Genomic DNA, 23304 nt, shown 5'->3' on the forward strand with positions numbered 1-23304 from the left:
ATCTGCAAATTGGCTTGGGCTGGATTGTTTAAATGATTGCATGCTTCTTTCTCTGGAACTGATCTGATCTAGTGATCCAGTCTCAACAATGGCTTTTAGGCTTGGGGAAGGGGATGTCCTATAGAGAATGGCCCACTCAGCATGACATTTTATCTTAGTCACTGTTGGACTACAGCTCCCAGAATCCCCCCAGCTCCAGCTAGAATGGCCAACGATCATATATGAGTTGTCCAAAAAGGTGACTTTTCGGAGCTCTGATGGTGAGAGGATTGGAGAGGATTCTGAGGGGTTACAGTCCAAACTCTGGCTCAAAAAAGTTTACCCTGCCTACGCTATGATAGTGTGGATCTGGAATCAGGAATACCTTATTGCCTGATGAAGGTGTTTATCACACTGGGTCTGATTTTGACATTAAAGGAGAGATTAAAGCACCCTGCAAATGAAGTGGAAATAGCAAGTAATTGCACGAATGGTTACCACACGCAATTGTGCAAACATAGTGAAATCAACAACTCACTGTCGCCAAAATCTTGAAAGTAAAAAGATGTGCATTAATGCTTCTTTTTGGCCACTTTAATGGAGGGTTTTGTGCAACGTCATGTGAAAACGTTTTGCCTAATTACATGATTTTTCTGGGATATTCACGGACAAATTCTCGTTCGCCTTAGTGTGATAATCTCCTAAATCTGATCTTTTTAAACATTTCCATATACATTATTTCAGAAATTAGATAGGGTTGTCTTTTGGCTTGGAGTGCCACCTACAGGCTTCCTGTTGTCTCTCTGTCCTTCAGGCTAAGCACCCTGGGATCTCACCCTGAGCCATGGGGCCAGCCAGGCGGATTCCTGCTCACCTGCAGCCGCAATGGCTTTTCAGCCCTTCAGAAAACCTGAGCTGGCTCCCAGCCTCTCATCACCCAAAGAGTACCCAAGAGAGAGGCTCCTGATTCCAGCTCCTATTTCCATCTGGCCATGCTGGCTGGAAGGTTCCAGGAGTTGTAGTCTGACAAGTAATCTTTCATGTCTCATCATAGGCAAGGAACTCTTGTCTGGATTCTTCTGGATAGCCAGAATATTCTGGTTGACGTTTCCTCCACTGTTTAATCTCATGCCAAGGAAAACGTCCCCACCAGTTTGCTGTAGGTGAGGCTGAGAGTTTGGAAACATCACTTTTGAGGACTATAGCTCTCAGAATCTCCCAGCTGGCTAAGCCCTCTGTTTCAGATCTGGAGGCTCTGCACCTCTTTGGATTTCTCTGGACTTCAGTAGACATCAGCATTAGCTATTCTGGCCAGTGGGGAAACATGATGAGAGCACCATTTCATCAACATCTGGAGGCTGAAGATCCTCCACTTTTGTTCTTTCTGAACAGTTGTCAGTCCTGTATTTGAAAGGCGAACTAGTCCAAGTCCAGTTTAAAGGTAAAGAACCATTGAAGTAGAGCCCATGAAGATTTTGCACCTGGAAATTAGACCAACCAGGTAAACATATAGGTCTCTTGGGCATTGGTCTCCCATTAAGGGGAGAAGTACAATTGGAGAACCAGCATGGTGCCGTGGTTTGAACATTGGTCTAGGTTTTTGTAGACCAGGGTTTGTATCCCCACTTGGCCATGGAAACCAAGTTCTGTCAGCCTCAGAAGAAAGCAAAGGCAAGCTCCTTCTGAACAATTATTGCCATGGAAACTCAGTGACAGGTTTGCCTTAGAAAGCCAGTGTAGTATAGTGGTTTGAATGTTGAACTACGACTCTGGAGACAAGGGTTCAATTCCCTGCTTGGCCATGAAACCAACAAACCAATCTTAGGGTCACCATAAGTTGGAAATGACTTGAAGGCACACAACAACAACAACAACAACAACAATCTTTCCCTTGCTCTGGGCTAAAATCATTAGCTGTTTTCAACATAATCTGGCCAGAATCATGCTTGTGCCTTTAACAGATGTTCTTAAAGTGCATTTATTCACCAGTGGTGCTTTTTATGACATACACATAAACATACTTACTTGCTAATATCTACAGTTCAAGTCACTAAAGCCAGCTGAGAATCTTGTAGCCACTTCAATGTCACTGGACTGTAAGTCACAGCAGCCCTAGCAAGCATAGCTGATGTTAGAAATGCTGGTTTTTGCAATTCAGCAACACCTGGAGGACCACATCATTCTCAGCTTTGCACAAAAAGGTTTGTTACAGGGTCTGGTTTATTTATTTATATTTACATAAGGCATATGACCTGAATAGACTAGAAAGCTGGGCCAAAGCTAACAAAATGAAATTCAACACGGAGAAATGTAAGGTACTGCACTTAGGGCAGAAAAATAAAATGCACAGATATAGGATGGGGGAGGCCTGGCTGAATGAAACTACATGTGAAAGGGATCTGGGAGTCCAAGTAGACCACAAGTTGAACATGAGTCAACAGTGCGATGCGGCAGCTAAAAAGGCCAATGCAATTTTAGGCTGCATCAATAAAAGTATAGTGTCTAGATCAAGAGAAGTAATAGTGCCACTGTATTCTGCTGTGGTCAGGCCCCACCTGGAATATTGTGTCCAAAAGGACACAAAATTCCAAAAGGACATTGAGAAACTGGAGCATGTCCAGAGGAGGGCGACTAAAATGGTGAAAGGTCTAGAAGCCATGCCCTATGAGGAACGACTCAAGGAGCTGGGGATGTTTAGCCTGGAGAAAAGAAGATTAAGAGGTGATATGATAGCCCTGTTTAAATATTTGAAAGGATGTCATATTGAGGAGGGAGCAAGCTTGTTTTCTGCTGCTCCAGAGAACAGGACCCAGAACAATGGATGCAAGCTACAGGAAAAGAGATTCCACCTCAACATTAGGAGGAACTTCCTGACAGTAAGGGCTGTTCGACAGTGGAACAAACTCCCTCGGAGTGTAGTGGAGTCTCCTTCCTTGGAGGTCTTTAAGCAGAGGCTGGATGGCCATCTGTTGGGGATGCTTTGATTTGGATTTCCTGCATGGCAGGGGGTTGGACTGGATGGCCCGTGCGGTCTCTTCCAACTCTATGATTCTATGATTCTATGATTTATATATTGCCACTCAGCCTTCCAAGGAGATGCACAATGGGTAAAAACGTTTAAAACAACATATAGACTAAACACTTTTTAAAACCTAAAAACACTCCTTCAGAATAATTACAAGGGCCAAAGACCATGGTTGAAAAAGTTGGTTACTTCCTACTTGCAACTCCTTTCTACTTCTGCTGCAAGGCTTGCTGGGAGGTCATGACAAACCAATGAAAGCAACGAAAGCAGCTCCGAAGCATTCCAGGTGCAACAGGTGCAGCTGGGGAATTAATCTTATCGTTGTGTAAAATCAGAAGTAATCTCCAGAAAACAATTGAAGTGAAAGAAGGACTCTGCCAAGATGCTGGCTACATCTGATAGATCTGCAGATCAGTACATGCCATGGAGCTTCATTTCGATATTGGCCCTTCCCGTTGCTAATTTTATTTGTGATTCTCCCAAGTGAGAATGAGTGTTACATGGTAAGATTAGTCCATCAGAACGCACGCTCACATCTGTGCAGAGGCGGAGTGGGGCTCATGTCGAAACATGCCTTTCAAGTACTAATTAAATCTACCTCTCTCTTCAACGCTCTTATCTTTCCGCATACCCTCACCAGGTACATCTATATTCAAATAACCAATCAAAGCAATTTCCTCCCAACTGACCCACAAGTCCTCCAGTTTCAAGAGCAAAACATCTCAAGGAATGCTGCTGTCTGGAACAAGATGATCTGACTTCCTCAAAGCTGGTGAATTGGTGGTCTGTGGGACAGATTCCCCACTCTATTATGATCTAGATATAGGATGGGTGACACCTGGATTGAAGGCAGTATATACAAAAGGGATCTAGGAGTCATAGTGGATCACAAACTGGACATGAGTCAGCAATGTAACGCGGCAGCTAAGAAAGCCAATGAAATTCTAGGCTGCATCAATAAGAGTATAGTGTCTAGCTTAAGGGAAGTAATAGTCCCACTCTATTCTGCTTTGGTCAGATCTCAACATTTCTGGTAATCACAATTCAAGATGGAGCATGTACAGAGGAGACCAACCAAAATGGTGAAATATCTGGAAACCATCAAGCCCTACGAGGAGTGGCTTAGGGGACTGGGTATGTTTAGCCTGGAGAAGAGAAGATTAAGAGGTGGAGTGATAGCCATGTTTAAATATTTGAAGAAATGTCGTATTGAGGATGGAGCAAGCTTGTTTTCTGTAGCTCCACAGAGTAGGACCCAGAGCAATGGATTCAAGCTACAGGCAAAGAATTTCCAACTAAACATTAGGAAGAACTTCCTGACAGTAAGAGCTGTTCAACATTGGAATGCTCTGCCTGGGACATGAAGCAATGGATGGTGACACCTGGATTGAAGGCAGTCACAGTTCAAGGGCATCACAATTCAGCTGGCAGAGACTGCTTCTTTGGAGGTTTTTAAACAGAGGCTAGATGGTCAAGGAGTGCTTTGATTGTGTCTTCCTGCATGGCAAGGCCTGGATGGCCTGTGTGATCTCTTCCAACTCCGTGATTCTGTAATAATATCTCTTCCCTGGCAAGACAAGTAAATGGCTGGAGGCTCAAATGGAAAAGTTAGCTAAGTGAATAAAAAAAAGATATTTCGAAAATTATAGGAGGTAAAAGATATCTACACCTTCTCTTCAGAGTGGACCAGTTCATCACTTTTACAAAAACAACTGCAGATGATCAACTTGTGTTCTTCCTTCCTTGCCCTCCACCAGTATTGCCTTGAAAGTCCTTTCCCTCCTGCTGCTTATATAGCGGTAGACCTTTAGATAAAAATGTAAAGTCAAGGAGGGCTTGTGACATACATTCATTTGTTCTTCCATGCATTTTATCAGGCCAGGAGAAAAAAACAGTAGGAGCAGTGTCTTGAGAAAGCAAGAGGAAGCCAAAGGAACACTTTGGTGTGACCAATTTCCCTTCCCAAATGGCGTAAGCAAGCCAACTTCAAACAGGAGAATAATGGGTTCTCTGTGATAGACTTGCTCATGGAGAGGAGACAGAGGATGTCTTCTACAGTTTACATTTGTTCTTTCTTTCTTTCTTTCTTTCTTTCTTTCTTTCTTTCTTTGGAATCACATTAACATGAGAATACTCTTGTTAGATCATGAGAATGAATCAGAGCAAAAGAAAGTCCCTGCTGGATCAGACCACAGATCTGTCTAGCAGTGTTCAGCCAACTGCCTCTCAAAAACCCACAAGAAGGGAAATGCTGAAACCAAGTAGATTTGGAACAGCTGGCTAGATTTACACCTTGAGAATCGTTCCTTCGCCATCACACACAAAATATTTATTCCTTGTCAGAACCCAATATGGACCTTCTACTTAGCCCACTAGGTGTTTGGAGGATGCTCAACATCTCAGTTAAATGGACTACTATCTCAGATAAATGGATTGGTAGGTGCAGAAGGTTTAAATCTATAGAAACTGTAGGGCAATTATTAAATAATAAGTTTATTACAAGGAAATCACATGACTTGAAAGATAAAACATACAAGAAATATAATGTAACTAAAACATTAGTTACAAGATCCATTGTTCCTAATTACACAATAGTATAAAACACAGGTGGGTAACTGCTTGGGGTTGAAGGACTGCATCCTCACTCCTTAATTTATTTGTCCTTGTTGTGTGCCTTCACGTTGTTTCCAACTTCTGGTCGAGACCTTTCCAACCATAAGGTGAACCTACCCTGGGATTTTGCTCGAAGTGAATGACACTCAGCAAATTTGTTGCTAAAAATATATATGCCGTGAGTCAAGTCAAATCAGTGTGTCATTTATTGCTGAGTAAAGTCCAAGTTGAGTTACTGAAGTGACTTCGGTCTGACTTGAGTCTGAGTCAAGCCACTCACGTCTACATCACTAGCATCTTCTAAACAGAGGTACTGTAGAACAGAAGAGCAGAATCCCTACCACTCCAAATATTTTGGACTCCAAATTGTCCCAAAAGCCCCAGATGGCATAAACGATTGTGAGAGTTGTAGTTCTGGACAGCTGGATATTCTCACCCGTCCTGTAAACTGAACAGATAAAGAGTTGAGTGTTAAAAGAGCGTTTGAAGAAAAGTTACAACCATCAGGATTTTCTGATGGATATCCTTCAGATATCCAACATGTCAAGGAGACCAAATACTTATGAAAAACCAATCAGGGGGCTCTGTGGCAATAAATGGCTTCTATTTCCCATATTAACCAAATCTGAGGAAGATAAAATTTATACTGGATGTCTTCTAAAATCACAAGTTAGAAAATTTCCTGAAAGTGTTTAAGGTTGACCAGCAAGGAACTAGGCAGAACAAAGAGATGGAAGATGGAAAGGTAAGTCTAATAGTCAGGAGAAAATATAGCCTTACCTTGATTAGCATAGCCTCTAAGTGTGTATCTGCACTGCAGAACTGATGCAGTTTGACAACACCTGAACTGCCAAGGCTCTATCCTACAAAATCCTGGGGTTTGTAGTTTGGGCATTCCTCTTCTGTTGTTCTCCCTGTGAGAGACCATTTTGAAAGTTTTTCTTTTTAGTAACACAAAACAGCCATTAATGACCTCCTTTCCCATTATTGTTCTGCTACAGTTCCCAGTGCAAAAGTTCAATTATGCTTTATGCCAATTTTGGGTGGTCAGGGAATGGTCGATGGGCAAGCTTTGGGTGTGACTTAGGTGCCCCATGATCAAATGAGAAGGAGAAGGGGTGCACATTTCAATTTGATTTCCTTTCAATTGGCAAAGGAACTGCAACACTTTCAAACTTTTTCCCCTCTTGGCAAATAACTACAAACCCCCCCCCCAAAAAAAAAACTAGGACTTCTCAGAGAAACCAAGAAGGCAACATTTTGCTCACTGTCCTTCCATCACACCTTCTTTACCAGCCCAGTTCCAGAGTCTCTCTCTCTCTCTCTTCCCCCCCCCCCCCCCCCACACACAAACACACATGCACGCACCTGCAAATTTTCCACAGGGATTTTCCATGAATAAAAAGCAGCGGTAGAATGTCATTTTATTCATGGGACAATCGTGGAACAATTGTGATGTTACGCAACATCGTGTTGTTGCGCGATACTGATGGGGGCATACCGCTATGCTCCCATCTTTTTTGCCAGTGTGACAATCTCCTTACAATTGGGGGGGAAAGAACATTTAATGTCAGCTCTCCATTGTCCACAGATTCTTTATCCACAGATTCCACCATTCATGGCTTGAAAATATATTTTTTAAATAATATAAATTCCAAAAAGCAAACCTTGATTGCGGCATTTATGTGGTATTTTACTATGCTGTTGTATTTAATGGCATTTGAGCATCCATGGATTTTGGTATCCATGGGGGTCCAGGAACCAAACCCAGCAGATACCAAGGGTCCCCTGCATTTCATTAGCCCTGTTCTGCCTTGTTGTGTTGCTCAGAGAATCAGACCTGATTAATTGCTGGCAGATGAAAACCAGCAGCCACTTTATCCCAAATCTGAGGGCTCCCCCACCCCCACACAAGGGGAAGAAAGGCCTTTTTAAACATAAGACTGTTTTCACTTATGTTTCAGAGGTGGGATTTGTGTGTGTGAACGCATGAATGTCAGACCAGGAAAAGGGGCAGGGATAATGACTTGGAGGAGGTACAGTGTGGTACTGGGTGGGCAATCTCAAGTCCTGTGCATGATATGCTTTTAGAACAAGCAAAGGTTGCAATCCTGGAAAGGCTCCATGTGCAAAAGGGAAGAGAGGAATCCCGATTGCATAGCCCTTTTAGAAACAATGCTATTTTAGAAGAGCCAAGTGTAATAAAGCCCCTTGTGTGTCATTTCCTATTTAGACTTGTATGCCTGAGGGCAAGGAACTGTCAAATCAACTGTACATTTCTTGTGGGAGCCTTTTTTAGCTGAAGGGCTCAAACAAAGAAAAAGAAGTTATAATATTAAAAGTGAATTTAATTTAAAACCATTAAAAAACCCATCGATAAAAAGGACAGTATCCATCAGACAAAGGGTTCTTCCTCAGTGGCTAGACAATTGCTAAAGCCCTTGTTGTTGTTGTTGTTGTTGTTATTGTTGTCAACTGCCCTTGACTCAACCTTGATTCATGACAACTTTGTGGTCCCTCCAACCCCCCCTGTCCTCCACTGCTCTGCTCAGCCCCTGCAAATTCTTATCTGTGACCTTCCTGACCGAATCCATCCATCTGGCATGTGGCCTTTGTCTCTTTCTGCTGCCATCTCCCTTTCCTAGCATTATTATCTTTCCCAATGACTCATGTCTTCTCATGATGTGGCCAAAATATGACAGCCTCAACTTGATCATCTTGGCTTCCAGGGAGATTTCAGGCTTGATCTGTTCAAGGTCTCATTTGTTTGTCTCCTCTTTCCAGCACCTCATCTCAAATGAATTGATTTTCTTCTTATTGGCTTTCTTCACTGTCCAACTCTCCCTTCCATAAATGGTGGTGGGCAATACATTGACATGGAGGAGTCTAACTTTAGTGCTTAGCTGCATATCTTGACTTTGTAGGATCTTATCTAATTTTAGTTATAGCCCTACCTAAATGAAAATATATTTTTCTGTCAGTGGAAGGACAGTAGGGAGGGTTCCAGCTTAGCCTCCGTTTTATCTTTGAAAAGATTAGCTTTTCATTCCCTCTCCATGGGGAAAGCAAACCTCAGACATGCAAGAGTTACTTCATTGTTTGTTTGTTTACCAGATCCCTGAAGTCTAGCCACCAGAACCACATACAGATTAGTTGCTCACACATGTAGCTGTACTCTTAAGAGTTGAGGAATAGGGTGCCTCTTAGTACATGTTCAACCCAGGAATTGATCAGCATCAAAAGCATGCTGAAAAGACCTCTTGCACAGAAACCCCCTTTTCATTCTCCCTCTACATGCACTTTTCCAACAAACTCATTTGCAAAGGAGAGCTCTTTTTTTAATGTTGATTTTGTTAAACAATTGAGAGTCAGAAATCTACTGCAAATCACCCAGCGATCTCTTTTGCCCACCCCTGCTTTAAGGGATACATTTCCAGTCTTCCATGCTGCATTTCCAATGTCTCTGCCTCGTGCCAAAATGCCCCAAACTACCAGCGTGCTTTTTATTACTGCCTGCAGTATCAGATTCACATCCATCCTTCCATATGGAAAACATTTCATGCGTTTGATGTAGCGATATGGATCTTCTTATTTGTAGGGAGGGGAAGCCAACATGCTCACATCGTGATGTCATGGGGGTCCAAATGCAAAATAGTATCTGTCCAAGTTTAAAAACGCCCTGCTGGACATGAAAGGAGCAAAGTCAGTAGCGCTTTGTTGAGGGTCGGAGGTACATTTTGTTCTCCCGAAGCTCAAAATCTGCCACATTCTGGAGAGACAAACAGGAGGGGGGATGGAATAATCATCATGTGAGATGGCGCCTGTGATATTTTATAATATAAATTATTATGTAAATATAAATTGAATTCCTTGGGCTTGGTTGTCTCTGTTGAGGAATCACAAAAGAAATAAGCCCCAAAATGTTGGTAACTTTGGAGAAAGTTAAGGTCTGCTCCCACATGTCATGGATGGACAGTAGTGGAGACCTAGTCTATGCATGCATGATGGTGGCATGGAGCCAGGACTCCTAGCGCCAAACCACTGTTGCTTTTTGATAAGCAAAGACAATAATGTCATGTGCCATTCTTTCAAGCCTTCCTCTTCCCTTTGAGCAGTGGGTTGGCATCACGCAGTGCAGTAACTCATGGTGTTATCCCTCCCTTGACCTCCTATATTGCACCATACAGAATCCTTAGTAATGGTTTTTGTACTAATGTTACTCATAAATCATAAAGCCCATATGTCACTGAATGTACAGTTGGCCCTCCTCATCCACAGTTTTTTTTTTATACACGGATTCAAGCATCCATGGTTTGAAAATATTAAAAAAATATGAATTCCAAAAAGCAAACCTTGATTTTGCCATTTGATATAGTGGGCACCATCTTGCTATGCTATTATATTTAATGGGACTTTTGTTATCTATGAGGGATCCTGGAACCAAACCCCAAGCGGATAACAAGGTCCCACTGTAACAGCAATAGTTCTGACAACTAGCAAAATTAAAATTATACTTGTAAATTACAATATTGCATGCGCAGCCTACATGTATTTACACATACATTGTTTCATGTGGTTAAAGTGAAAATTTGGTAAGATGTGATATTTTTAAAGAAACTTTTAAAGAGAATTTTAAAAATTTAATTTAATTCAAGAAAAAACCTGGGGCCTCTCCTTTCTCTTCCTACTGATCCTCATCCCACTCTTCAGGGACACAGGCAAACAACAGTCCATTTCTGTCCAAAGGCAGATGTTTGGGGAGTAGTAGTATCAGCCCCTTAGGGTGTCACCTGGTGTGGTCCGCAGCCCTTGCACCACCCTAGTAACGCCCCTGCCTCTGAGCTGAGTTGCAGTCCACACTATTGCTGAGATGAAAATGAAATGTTCCCAGCTATACATATTGTTGTGAACTGTTCCTGTTGTAATGCAAAATATCTTGGAGTGGCTTGTTCTTGAATTAATGGCAATTAAGAGCCATTATCTTGGCTCTTAACTGCCTGCTGGAAATTAAAACTGCTAGAACTGGCTTGTTAAAATGAATCAAGGCAGATGCCTGCCCTTTTTTTATTTTAAAAAACCCTCTTCTTTGAGGTATGGTTGTAGGAGCAGCTCTGATGAACACTTCCACTACAAAACTTGCCCCTGTGCCACTGCTGTACCACTATTCATATGGTGCAACAAGGGTGGGCAAAGTGCAGACCCTCCTTCCTGGGTCACCAAGACTCATAAATGTCCTCCAGGTGCCCTCTAGGGACTATGGAGGGCATTTTCCCCATGTTCAGAGTGCCCTCTTGTGCCCTTTGGAATCAAGGTTGTTCAAAAATTGCTCCCAAAGGCCTCCTCCACCTTGTTGGGGGACAAGAGTTGGGTCAATTTAGGCTCCAGAGAAACTTTTGCTGAACTAGGAATTGAACAGTAAGTGCTTTTTTACTCACTCCCTGTTTTAAAAACATGGCCTACAAATGTGGTGAAAATGTCCCCCATACCCCCAAAAAGGTATTTGGAGGGGGGAAATGGTCTTTTTTGGCAGTGGGGTTCCAGTGGATGCTCAAGCCCTCCAAGGTCTTCTCTAGCCTTCCACAATTGCCCACCCAGAAGAAGAGCAAGGTTTCCAACATCCTTGCACAACAGTTGGCATCTGGGCTGCCCATGTTTCCTTGGGCCTGATTTTAGTAGAAGGGCTATGTATCCTGAGTTTGCTAAGATGATAGCTTTCCATCTCAATGACTGTCTTTTCCAAAGCTGGTTTAGAACCATAAGATGGGAAAACGGAAGCCTAGGAGTTGCCCATCAACAACTACACCTGATGGGGAACACTGCCCATCTGGCCCCAGCCTCCTCTGCTTTGGTGAGCTATGTACTGGAAATAAATGACTAGCAATAGGAGCTTTTTTTTTTTCAATAGAAGCAGTGGTGCATTTATTTTCTTATTTATTTCCCTTACTGTTTCAGGGCACAGGCAAAAGCTGGAAGAGCAAGCAAAATCCTTCCCCGATCGTTTTGGAGAACTGGAGCGGCTGCGGCACTCCATGAGAGTCAACCCCACAACCCCGAACCCCCGAGGAACCCTGACCACCCCTGGGCACTTTGGAACACAAGCTCAAAGCCAGATCCAAGGTAAGACCTGGTACCTTTGCCGATGGTTGTGGTCCCTTCCACCAAATCTAGAGCTGGACAAGGATTCACTGTCAAGTCACATTATTTTTTTAAAAGTTGCTTGTGGTTTGAGTGTTGGGCTATGATTCTGGAGACCAAGGTTTGACTCCCAGTCAGTCATGAAACCCACAGGGTGACCTTACAGAAGTTACATGCTCTCAGCCTCAGGGGATGCAATGGTCAAACTCCTCTGAACAAATCTTGCCAAGAAAACCCCATGATAGGGGCCTTAGTGTCACCATAAGTCAGAAACGACTTGAAGGCACACAGCAACATGTACTTTTAAAAAAGCAAAACCTGACTCAATTCTTATTATTCATTATTAGCAAAGTACAGTCAGCCCTCTGTATCCAAGGGTTCTGCATCCATGGATTCAACATCTATAGCCTGAAAATATTTTTTTTTAAAATCTAAAAAAGCAAACTTTGGTTTTGCCATGTTATATAAGGGACAGGTGTTTTACTGTGCCATTGTATCTAATGGGATTTGAGCATCCTCAGATTTTGGTATGCAGGGGCCAGAGTCCTGGAACCAAAACCCAGCAAATGCCAAGGGTCCACTGTAAGTCTCAGGTTATTCGTTACTAATCATGTGCTTTTTATTTACATTTTAACAGTTTCTCTTAATGTTAAAATGTCCCCCACTAAAAGCAACATTTTAGGCATATCATCGTACAACACATGCACCCACAGAGTAATCATGTTACTAGTCAATTATGTTTTTACTGCACAAAGCAATGTGTTACTGGTAGTGTTGTTATTTTTACTTCATTCATTTTAAACTCTCATTCCTATTTGGATAAGCTTCACAATAGTATATGGAGGAGTCACTTTGTCTATATGGGTGGCTTGAATTCATCTATGCAAGCCCCATTCTTCACCATTTGCCTTCTTCACCATGGCACACCATGCACTAGTAGGCAAAGGCAAACCTAGTGTGAACAAATCTTGCTAAGAAAGCCCTTTGATAAGGTCACCTTAGAGTTGCCATAAGCTGGAAACAACTTGAATGCACAGAACAAGTTTATCAATAGGATTCTAGCCAATGTCCCCTTTTTTACAGTCAACCCCAATTTTTCTGGCACCAAATAATTTACTGTAATTGGAGGAGAATGTGAAGATATGTGTTAGTGTGTACCCATTCACTATGTGTTTTCCATCTCTCTGTCTGCCAGCCCATAATTGCTATCTAGACAGCAAAAGTTGTTGATGGCATTTGAACTGCAACATTTTTGTAATAAGCATAACCAGATACATTGTGAAATTAACTTACTATCAGGACAGAACTTTGGAAGAGATGGACTGATCATTTCTTAGGACTGTTCAGTAGTATGTATCCATTTTAAGCAACATGAAAACTGTCAAGGAACTTGAAATCATTTCATCCATTTGGAAGAAGAGTTCTGTGTAATGTAGAAGCTTGCATTTTGCATTTTATACATTGCTTGATGCGAATAAAAGTACTCTGTCACTCTTGTAATGGCATGTATATTATAACCATCAAATGATTCCCTAAAAAGTCATGTTTGGATCTTCAAGAGATCCAGAAAGGTGTAAATAAGCATTAGTAAGAGAGCCAGCATGATGTAGTGGTTTGAACTTTAGACTATGGAGATTATCACAGGACATCATTGTCCTATCCTTGTCCTGTCCTTTCCACCCGATTGCAGAAAGGACTTTCACACATGACCCACATTTGACCCACCAGGGAAGCACAAGTGAGAGTGATTGTGCAAATCACTTTCACACTGCAGCTGGCTGAAAAGCGCTTTCAGTCTTTTGTATTAATGGAAGAACCCATTAATATCATAACAGACGAAAGTGCTTTTCAGCTGGCTGAAGTGTGCAAGTGATTTGCGCAATCACTTTCACTCAGGTCGTGGACGGAATAAGGACAGGGGAATGATCCCGTCCCTATCCCTTCCCCCTTGTGATAATCTCCTATGACTTTGGAGACCAGGGTTGAAATCCCCTCTTGGCCATGGAAGCCAGTAGGTGACCTTGGGCAAGTCACACTCTCTCAGCTTCTGAAAGGCAAAGGCATACCCCACTCTGAAGAAACATCTTGCCAAGAAAACCTTGTGATAGGTTCGCCTTAGGGTCACCATAAGTCGGAAATGACTCGAAGGCACACAACAACACCCAAGTGTTAATAATGCTTCTCTCAGTAATAAACAAAAGCTTTCTAAAGTCATGCAAGTCAGTACATGATTCCTTAAAATGCAAAACAATTAAAACAATCAGTGTTGATCTCATTATGGGAGAATACACAGCTCTGCTTAGCTCAAATTACCTGCTTAGCCAAAGGTTTCATGAGGATAAAAATGGTCCGAACCCAATTTACGCTGCTCCAAGCTCCTTGGAGGTGGACACAAAAGTGATCGAGGTAAATCAACCCACCCCACTCCCAAAAAACAGATAATCTCTCTACCTTGTATGATTCCTGTGGCTCAGAGACTTCATCCCAGAACAAACATGTACATATAAATTTCCATAACCACAACTGCCTGACTTTTAAATTCAAACACAAGAATCTGGTGTGTACCGACAACCAACTTCCTGCGCTCATCGCCAGGCTGTTCTGCCCATTTTGTCAAAATATGTTTTCTATTATAAGCTAGAGCAAGAGGAGAATGTCCTGACCTAACAAGGAGGGCACAAAGACCTCACACTATTCTTCCAAGTTCTTGTAGGGAAATGTGGCTGTAAGAGGACTCCGCAAATTGGAATGCACTTGACAATCCTACCTGTCTTTGGTTTGAATTCTCCCATCTCTTGGGGTGTGTGGTGCACCTTTGTGTTCTCTTGAAGCTGCCAAATCTTTCTCTTTTTCCACCCCTCATTTGCCCGGAAGGTTTAGTCTCTGAGATGAAATAATTGAACTGACTCCAGACGTGAAATGCTATCTTCACAAGAGCTCGTGCCTGCCTCCTCTAGGCTCTTAAAGCGGTGATACTGTTTGTTGTGGATGTGCCTTTGAACAGTAGAAATTACATTTGCTGTGGGGAACAAACCATCACCAACCTGGAGATTGCTGCCAACCTTTACATGGCAGCCTTTACATGGCAACCCAGGCTGGTAGCAAATAATCCACTAATTTGTTTCCCCTCTGGTCTCTATAAACAATCCTGTTTGACTTGAACCAAAGGCTGGGGAAAACTGAGAGTCCAAAGGGTCAATTCATCAAACTGTGTACAAAGATAAATGAAAAAATCAGGAGTTGTCAGTAACATTGGTGAAATGAGTGGAAACAAATTAATCAAATAACCAGACCCCAATCCTGGCCCTGGAGAAATTAATGGCTAAAAAATAATCAAACTATTAAGAGCTGGCACTGGCACTGGAGAAACGTGTGGCAAGAAATGGATTTAAAAAATCGGCAGCCTGTTCTGACAGTGGGGAAATGAAAAATAAGAAGCATATTTGTTGCATGTGGTTTTGTTCTAAATTGATTGCCTGAACCGGGTTTTTTAAAAGGTCCTTCCTCAGCCACTGAAAGTTCTTCCCAATGCTTAAAATAACCATTTCTTAATGACAAAAAAAATCTGTTAAGTCGAACAGCTGCAAAACAGTTTTCCAAAGGAAGCTGGGTGAGAGGAAAGGGAAGTGACTGTACTGTGTGTTGCTTTTTTTTCCCTTCCAAAGGAAGCATGGAGCCAAGATAGTTTGCCTCACTTCTATTTCATTCACTGTGATCTCTGTCCATTAGCCATAGCATTATATGATGCTTTGTGATGTTCAGAGTTTGCTCTTCTTCATGCTCCCCCAGATCTCTGAACTATGGTGGATGGGTCAGTAGGCACAAACTGGGACATCTTTTGCTTGGAAGGTCAGATTTGTGAATAGAGATGTGGAGAATCCCACTTAGTTTGTATTTTTAAGCAAACCCCAATTGGCATGGAACAGAATGCAGCTATGCTTGAGATTATGCATTTCTCCAAATTTTATAGGGAAGTTCTTGGCTCTACACTGTGTATAACAGTTTGTATTTTAGGTGAAACACATATGTAGATGCATTTTTAGAGAAAATGCATGCAATTTATATACAATTCTCAGGGGTGGGGTGTTAACCAAACATAGGGCAAATGGATTTATAACTGAGAGTATATAAAACGAACACTAACCAAAAATGGGCTGATCCTTTTGTCCCTAGCTGGTGAAAACTATTTGTTAAGACAAGCTTTTGACACTGGTTAAATTTTTAGTCTGACAATATTTATTTTGCACCATTCTTTTTGATTCACCCTGTACCCTTTGCAAAGATCTCTTTTTAAAAGTCATATCGATAATGTTTCATTTTTGTTTTTAAAATACTGTTATGGTTGTGAGTCTCTTTGGCCACCTTAAGGTTTAAAAAGCAATAAATAAATTGTGATAGGATGGTATAGTCAAATGATGCAGTGCTTTGAATAAGGGTTTAAAAATCAGGTGATGCTAAAGTCAAATTTGGCCTCTTGAGAGACCCTCTATTGCCCCAATTGCTAGACAAGGCCTTGGAGAATGAGCTTGGGAAGTTACTTTTTGGACTACAGCTCCCATGGCTCTTTGTCAAGAAAAAGAAAGAAAAGAAAAGAAAACTTTTCTAAACTCTAATGAGAGAGATAGAGAGACTGATAACTTTGGCAAAAAGGCTTGGCCAGTTACACATTGCCAAAATAGAGGAAAATCCTTATGAATAAAAAGGGCACTAATCTGCTGCATGTATTATTGCTCTTATTTGCTATAACCTGCAGTCTTCTCATCACCAAGGTCCTCTGCATCCCTTTTCAGGGTAGCAAATCCCTTAAGAGCTGCACCTGTAATTCTAGGGAACAGACATTGGAAACACCAAGGATCAAACACAGAGGGTCTGTCAGTACAAAAAGCATAGCCAATGCAGTCATAGAATCATAGAACCATAGATTCATAGAGTTGAAGAGACCACAAGGGCCATCCAGTCCAACCCCCTGCCATGCAGGAAATCCTAATCAAAGCATCCCTGACAGATGGCCATCCAGCCTCTGTTTAAAGACCTCCAAGGAGGGAGACTCCACTACACTCCAAGGAAGGAGTGTGTTTCACTGTCAAACAGCCCTTACTGTCAGGAAGTTCCTCCTAATGTTGAGGTGGAATCTCTTTTCTTGCAGCTTGCATCCATTCCTCTGGGTCCTGTTCTCTGGAGCAGCAGAAAACAAGCTTGCTCCCTCCTCAATGTGGCATCCCTTCAAATATTTAAACAGGGCTATCCATGGTCAGACCACAAAAAAGTCAAGAAGGTTCCAAAGTAAGCCAGGAATCACTGAAGAGAATAGTCTAAGGAACAAATTGAATATCTAGAAACAAAAGAGCAGGGAATATTGCTCAATACTGTGCAGAGACAATGGGTCTGTTGCCTTGCAACCAGTATATGCGTGTGTATATGTACGCGCATGCGCACTGTCAAGTCGCCTCATTTCTCATGTAGATGCAATGAATTTCATAGGGTTTTCTTGAGCAAGAAATACTCAGAAATAGTTATTGCCAGTTCCTTCCTCCAAAACATAATCTACAGCTATGTGACGGTTGTCCAGCCAAGTAGTAAGCAGAACTGACACGGTTTAGCTCCCAAGATCAGATGGAATCTGATTCCTTTATTTATATTTATATATTTATAAATATATTTATAGCCATCTGTAAATCAACTCACCATGGTAATAACTTTCTGCTGTAGTGAGACAGAGATTGTGGGATGATAAATATTGAGACTTCAAATGCTCTTGGATGCATTTATTCATTTGGACATTCTTTGGATCTACAGAACTCTTCTCCAGTGCCACATTTCGAATGAGTTGGGATTTTTTTCTCGACAGCTTTCTTTACCGTCCATCTTTCACATGCATATAAATCAGAAATTCAGTGAGAAGGATAATCTGGACTTGGTATTCAATGAAATTTCTTGAGGTTCTTACCTAGTCCCTCCATAGCTGCTCTTCCAACTCTAATTTTGAATTCCTGACTATAGTCTTCACTTGGATTTAGGTACAGAAAATCTTTAACAACATGATATTGTCATTATTATGTGAATAATCTGTGATCATTATTTTTGTTTTCTTAATATCCAGCTGTAGCCCTGCTTTTTCACCGATGCTTTCCATACTATCAATATGTCATGGAACAACATGACTCATTAGAAAAGACAATAAAGCTTTGAAAAATGGAATACAGTAGGAAAAGGTTTTAAATAATATAATACAAATGGATTGATTAACTAAAAGAAGCCACAACTTTGAGTTTGCTAGACCTAAGCAGGACAGTCAATAATAGGATCTCATGGATACGTCTCTTAGAATCACCGTGATGATTTATTTTATTTGAGTATTTGTACCTCACTCTTCTGCCACAAAAGCTCTCAGAGCCTAACTAGAGCAAAAACTAGGCATGCAATTCTTTATTAAATTTCTTATTGGAGGTAACAAAACGTAATTTCAGCAATTGTCTTCCCGCTGTGCAAAAATCTGTGAAAACCAAGCTGTTTTCAAAGGTTATTCGCTATTCTAGACTTTTTTGGAGCAAAATTCGCACACGGTTGTTTTGCACTGAAAACAACATTTTCTGTGCAGAAATTACTATTTCTGCACTGAAATGTTATTTTCCACACAGAAAATGCTGTTTTCTGAGGTGATCCAGAACATACTGTGAATGCCATCTTTTTGCACATGATGCAGTTTGCAGCCTCAGATTATGACAGCATAAATAAATAAATGCATCTATTTATACATTTAAATAATCTGGGGAAAATTCTATTAGAAGAACACTTTGATAATGATTCTGTTAACATAATTTATTAAGCTTGTCTTAATCTAATCATAGAAGCATGTGCACAGGCCAGAACTTTCCTTTTAAAGTAATCTGTTGCAGTTACAGTTCCAATGACTAATTTAATGTAATTAGTTATCATTTAAATTGCCATTTTAAAAGTAACTCTTTCTCATTATTCAAAAGTAACTAAAATAGAAAGGTTTATATATTTATTTTTTAGAAAAGCATACAAATGCTACAAGCTGCATGCCTATGGCATAAAACACACCAAAGTAATGTGGATACATATACACATCCTACAGCTATGAAGTAACAAAAACTGTGTTATAATTTTACCACAAAAGGAAATGATGTTTTCTATTGTTAAGCTGGTAAATGTAACTTAAGTTGTATCTTAGTTCCTGCAAAGAGGAAGTATTGACAACTAGCCTGTTATTAGTAATAAGTTACTTCCAAGCCCAGAGCATGTACATAAACAAATGAAAGCAAGGGATTGTGTTAAAACTGTTTAGATAAACTTTCTGCTTTCTGCCTTCTTCAGATGGGGAATGCTGGGAACAAAGATGACCAAGTGCTCCTAGCATTCAGTTGAAATCCTGTTACTGAGGAATTTGCTAGATATTTATAGCTTTTCCCTAAGGACTCCTGCGATGTACAGTTTTGAAAGGGTGCTGAAGCTGTATCTCCATTTCCTTCACAACTCTGGTATGAGAAATTAAAGACTCCATATGTCCTCTAACTGGGGAGCCATTGCTCTAAAGCAGATTTGAAACTGTCGATCATCATAGCCTATTTTGGAAAAGTAATTCAGTATCTTGGGAATGTACGAATAGCTAGGTGCAATTTGTCTCCTCGTTGAATGTTTTGGGTTTAGCATAAACATTTCCATTTGGGGCAAGAAATGGTGGATTTTGCTTTCCTTATGAGACATCGGTCCAGATGACGATTTTGGGTAAAATGAGTATCCACAAGGATCAAATGTGTGACTGTCCATCGCTTTGCATGAACTCACATGGCTGTGTATTTTCAGTAGAGGGAAGGTGAATAAATGCAAAATTGTGCTGGAAAATGAAGACAAATGTCGATTCAAACGTGCGAAAATCCACAGCAATTCACATAATAGATTTACATATGGACTAATAATAAAAAATAATAATAAAATGCATTTGTATCCCGCCTCTCTGAGAACAATCGGGGCGGCTAACAAAGTTAAAAATACAAAACATATAAAAAAGACTAGTCCTCATTTAGCAGGGCCAGGGCAAGTTGTAGGACACACACACAGTTCTGTCCTCCATCAGGGGGAATAGAGTTCAGGAAAGAAATGTCTGGAAGGTGTCATCCTTGGCCCCCAGCATCTGTTACTTGAGGCAGTCACTTCATTCTGCCTAAGGCAGGATTGGCCATGATGTGAAGTGAGGACATCTTTGCAGAGTTTGGGGTTTTCCCCCATTAGGATTGTTTCAGACTGGAGATGTGGAAGGCCTATGGATGCCTTACGCCTGGTTGGGTTGGATTTTATCTGGATTCTAGGCATTCTACTCAACATCCATTTGCACCATTACTTGGTCCAGATTCTAAATTTTCATATTTTCAGAAACAAGTTGCTACAGCCCCATTGTTTGATAAGAAACACACTTGTCTTTCAGTGTTTCAGTTAATAAGTACAATGGGCCCTTGGTGTCTACTGGGCTTCAGCCCCAGAATCTGCTGTGGATACCAAAACCCATGGATGCTTAAGTCCCATTAAACACCATGCCACAGTAAAATGGTGTCCCCTATATAAAATGACAGAAACTAGGTTTGCATTTGGAATTTATATTATTTTTGAATATTTTCAACCCATGGATGGTTGAATCTGTAAATAAAGACTCCATGGATACAGAGGGCTGACTGTATCACCACAGCCTTCTTGAGATGGAAACTCAACATCTCCTGGGTGAATTTTCCCATTTACTCTGGTTGCTGCCACACTGCAGGATTAATGCAGCTTGACACCACATTAACTGCCATGGCTCAATGCTATGAAATTTCAGGATTTGTAGGTTTGTGAGCTATTTAGCCTTCTCCAGAGATTATTACATGGGGAAAAGTGACAGAATCATAGCAGGATGCTCCCGTCACTATTGCGCTAGTGTGCTACGATTATCAGATGACGTTGCATGACGTTGCCATAATCCTGTCATTATCAGGTGAACAAAGAGAAATTCTAGTGCTGCTTTTCATTCACGGGAAAGTGGAACTTTCTTTGGAGGAACCTCCTTTGAATTACTGTGGCCCTAGAGCTGTGCACTCCAGACTCTCTCACATTCTCTCCATTCATGAATGGATTTCAGGTTCCCCTTCCATTTCCCTAAAATGGGATCAATAATGCAGAGGAACACTCCTGCAAAGTAATTGCACCAGCTTGGAAGGCAGCTGAGAGGCAATGGGGACACAGTCACAGGGCAGATTTGGTGACTGCAGAAGCAGGTGCCCTGGAGAGTGATTTGAGCAATTGGTGTGTGTTTGCATGCATTACATTTGTGTCTGTCCTCATGTATGTGAGTCAGTGGGTTCTATGTATATGCAAAGAGTGTCACACTCTTCTCCTATTTCTTCCACTTCACAGAATAGTAAATGTGTTCCATAGTGGAAAGTATAAAAATCTAATAATTAGAGATTTTTCTAGTTGGTTAAATGAGAGAGATTTTACCCCACTGCTTCTCCAATCCTCTGCCACTTTTTTCCCTCCAAACTCACTCTGAGAGATTTGGAGGTTGTTGTTTTTTAAAATGTAAAGTTGAAGAGCATCTCTATGCTCAAAGAAACTTCTTAATAAACTTTGGATGGTTACATTTTTAAGAGCAACAATCCTAAACATGTTTTTTCCCAGGGATTAAGACCTTTTGAGCTCACTGGGACTTATTACCGAGCCAGCATGCTTAGGGTTGCAGTGCAGATCTGGTATTCTGCCAGATCACATAAACTAAGTTGCACTTTTGTAAGGAAGGAGCCAAATGCAACTGCTTAAAACTAAGCAAGTGCTTGGCTGCTTCCATTGCTGCCACCCCCTATTTTGCTAGCATGGAGCTGAGGGCATTGCTGGGGGAATTGCTTGGCTCCTGTAGTTCCCAGCAGCCCGTGCCAGTGTAGCAAATGATGAGAAAAGCTGGGAGCTGTAGTCCAACAGTCTCCAGACGGCCACATGATTACCACTACAGTGGTATAGTGGTTAGAACCTCATGCTTAGATACATGTCTGAAATAAAAATTAAACCTAAGTAGATGTGCATAGCATCTGTATTTATTATGAGTATAATAACATGCATACATTATATAACATGCGCAATGTAATATACATAATAAATAATTTGTATTGCTACTGTGTGCATTACATGGCAGTACGGAATGCAGTTATAAAAGCAATATTGGGCTGGTAGATATAGAAAATATTTTTTTATTGCCAGTTCGAAACGAAATATGTCAGGGTGGCATTAAATGGGCAAAATAATGTCTGTAGTGACATTTGTTTTGAAATAAGTATTTCTTTTCCTTCCACAAAGGAATAGCTTAACAGATGGAGTGATATAGTACAATAGTATCATATTTACTCAGTGTATCATATTTTTATTCTAATTTGCAATAGGGCAATAGCATGTAATTTTTAAGAGGACAAATTAAGGCATAAAATGAAGTACCCCATGCAAATTCAGGCCAATCATTCATAGCACCAGCAATATCCGTGGCCACTTTACATGGCTTTCCTCTTTTCACTTATTGCCACAATAATAACCTGTAGAGTTGATTTGACCAAGAAGTAGAAACTGGCCAAAGGCCACCAAGAAAGTTTTGTGTTTTGAACTGGGTGCTCCCTGTTCCAGGTACATCATTCTAACCATTACAGTATACCAGCTCTCCCACATCAGTGCTTACTATATAAATAGTTCTGTGGCTGAAACACACTGGTTGAATCTATCAGAGAGGCAAGCAATGCCATAATTAAATGTGTGTCATTTGCATATTATGTGAATTAATTTGCATATTATGCCAAACGGGTTGCTCAGATTTGGGAGAACTGGAATATGGCAACCCTATGAAGGCCCCAGCACATTTAGTTTCCTTTGAGCCATTGCTCCTTGGTATTGATTCACTCAAGCCAAGAACGATTTTATTTTTCAAGACTGGTACAAAAATAGAGGCAAATGGTTGTTTGATCTGGAAAGGGGCTGCTGAGGAGCTTGAAAACCAATTTGTATACCATTCAGCTCTTAAGACAGAGAAGGGGGGAGTACTTTAAGAAAGGCAGGAGGAACTGTGCAATGAGAAACAGAAAAGAAAAAGGAAAGAGCACAAGTTGCAAAACTGGGGTCTTTTTTCATTGCCACTCCTAACTCCCAATGGCCAGTCCTACAAGAGCACAACATTGCGCTAGGTGGGATGATGATGACCTCTGGTTGAACACACATTCCTCGCTTCCCAGTTGCCTGATCCAAAGTGCTGCCATTTCCGTTGATAGATCGGGTCAGATATTTGGAGTGTGCGGGTGCTCGGTTTGCTCTCACAATGGTTAAATTCTTACTTCTAAATGGGCTTATTCAGTTAAAGCAGCAGCTGGTGCGATTTCAAGAAGAAAATAAACATTTCCTTCAAATATTTTGATTGGCAGCCCGACAAGCAAAATATTCGCCCTCCCAATTGCCGGAGCCCTCAAGAAAGAAATACAGGAGCAAAAAAGAAAAAAATCTAGAAATACAAGTTGGGCTGTAGTAAATTT

At 41.1% G+C, this 23304-nt stretch overlaps 1 protein-coding gene across 1 annotated transcript in view; it reads left to right on the top strand.

The window, feature by feature from the left end:
• RUNX3 (RUNX family transcription factor 3) overlaps positions 1–23304 on the top strand; it is a 179002-nt gene that overhangs the window by 139364 nt on the left and 16334 nt on the right. Inside the window, exon 5 of the mRNA XM_089478557.1 lies at positions 11570–11734. Coding sequence (XP_089334683.1) covers positions 11570–11734 — 165 coding nt within the window. The remainder of the gene's footprint in view (positions 1–11569; positions 11735–23304) is intronic.

This window comes from Sceloporus occidentalis, unplaced genomic scaffold, assembly GCF_023333645.1.
Source record: "Sceloporus occidentalis isolate IW3139 unplaced genomic scaffold, rSceOcc1.0.p SCAF_13, whole genome shotgun sequence".
Lineage (NCBI taxonomy): Eukaryota > Metazoa > Chordata > Lepidosauria > Squamata > Phrynosomatidae > Sceloporus > Sceloporus occidentalis.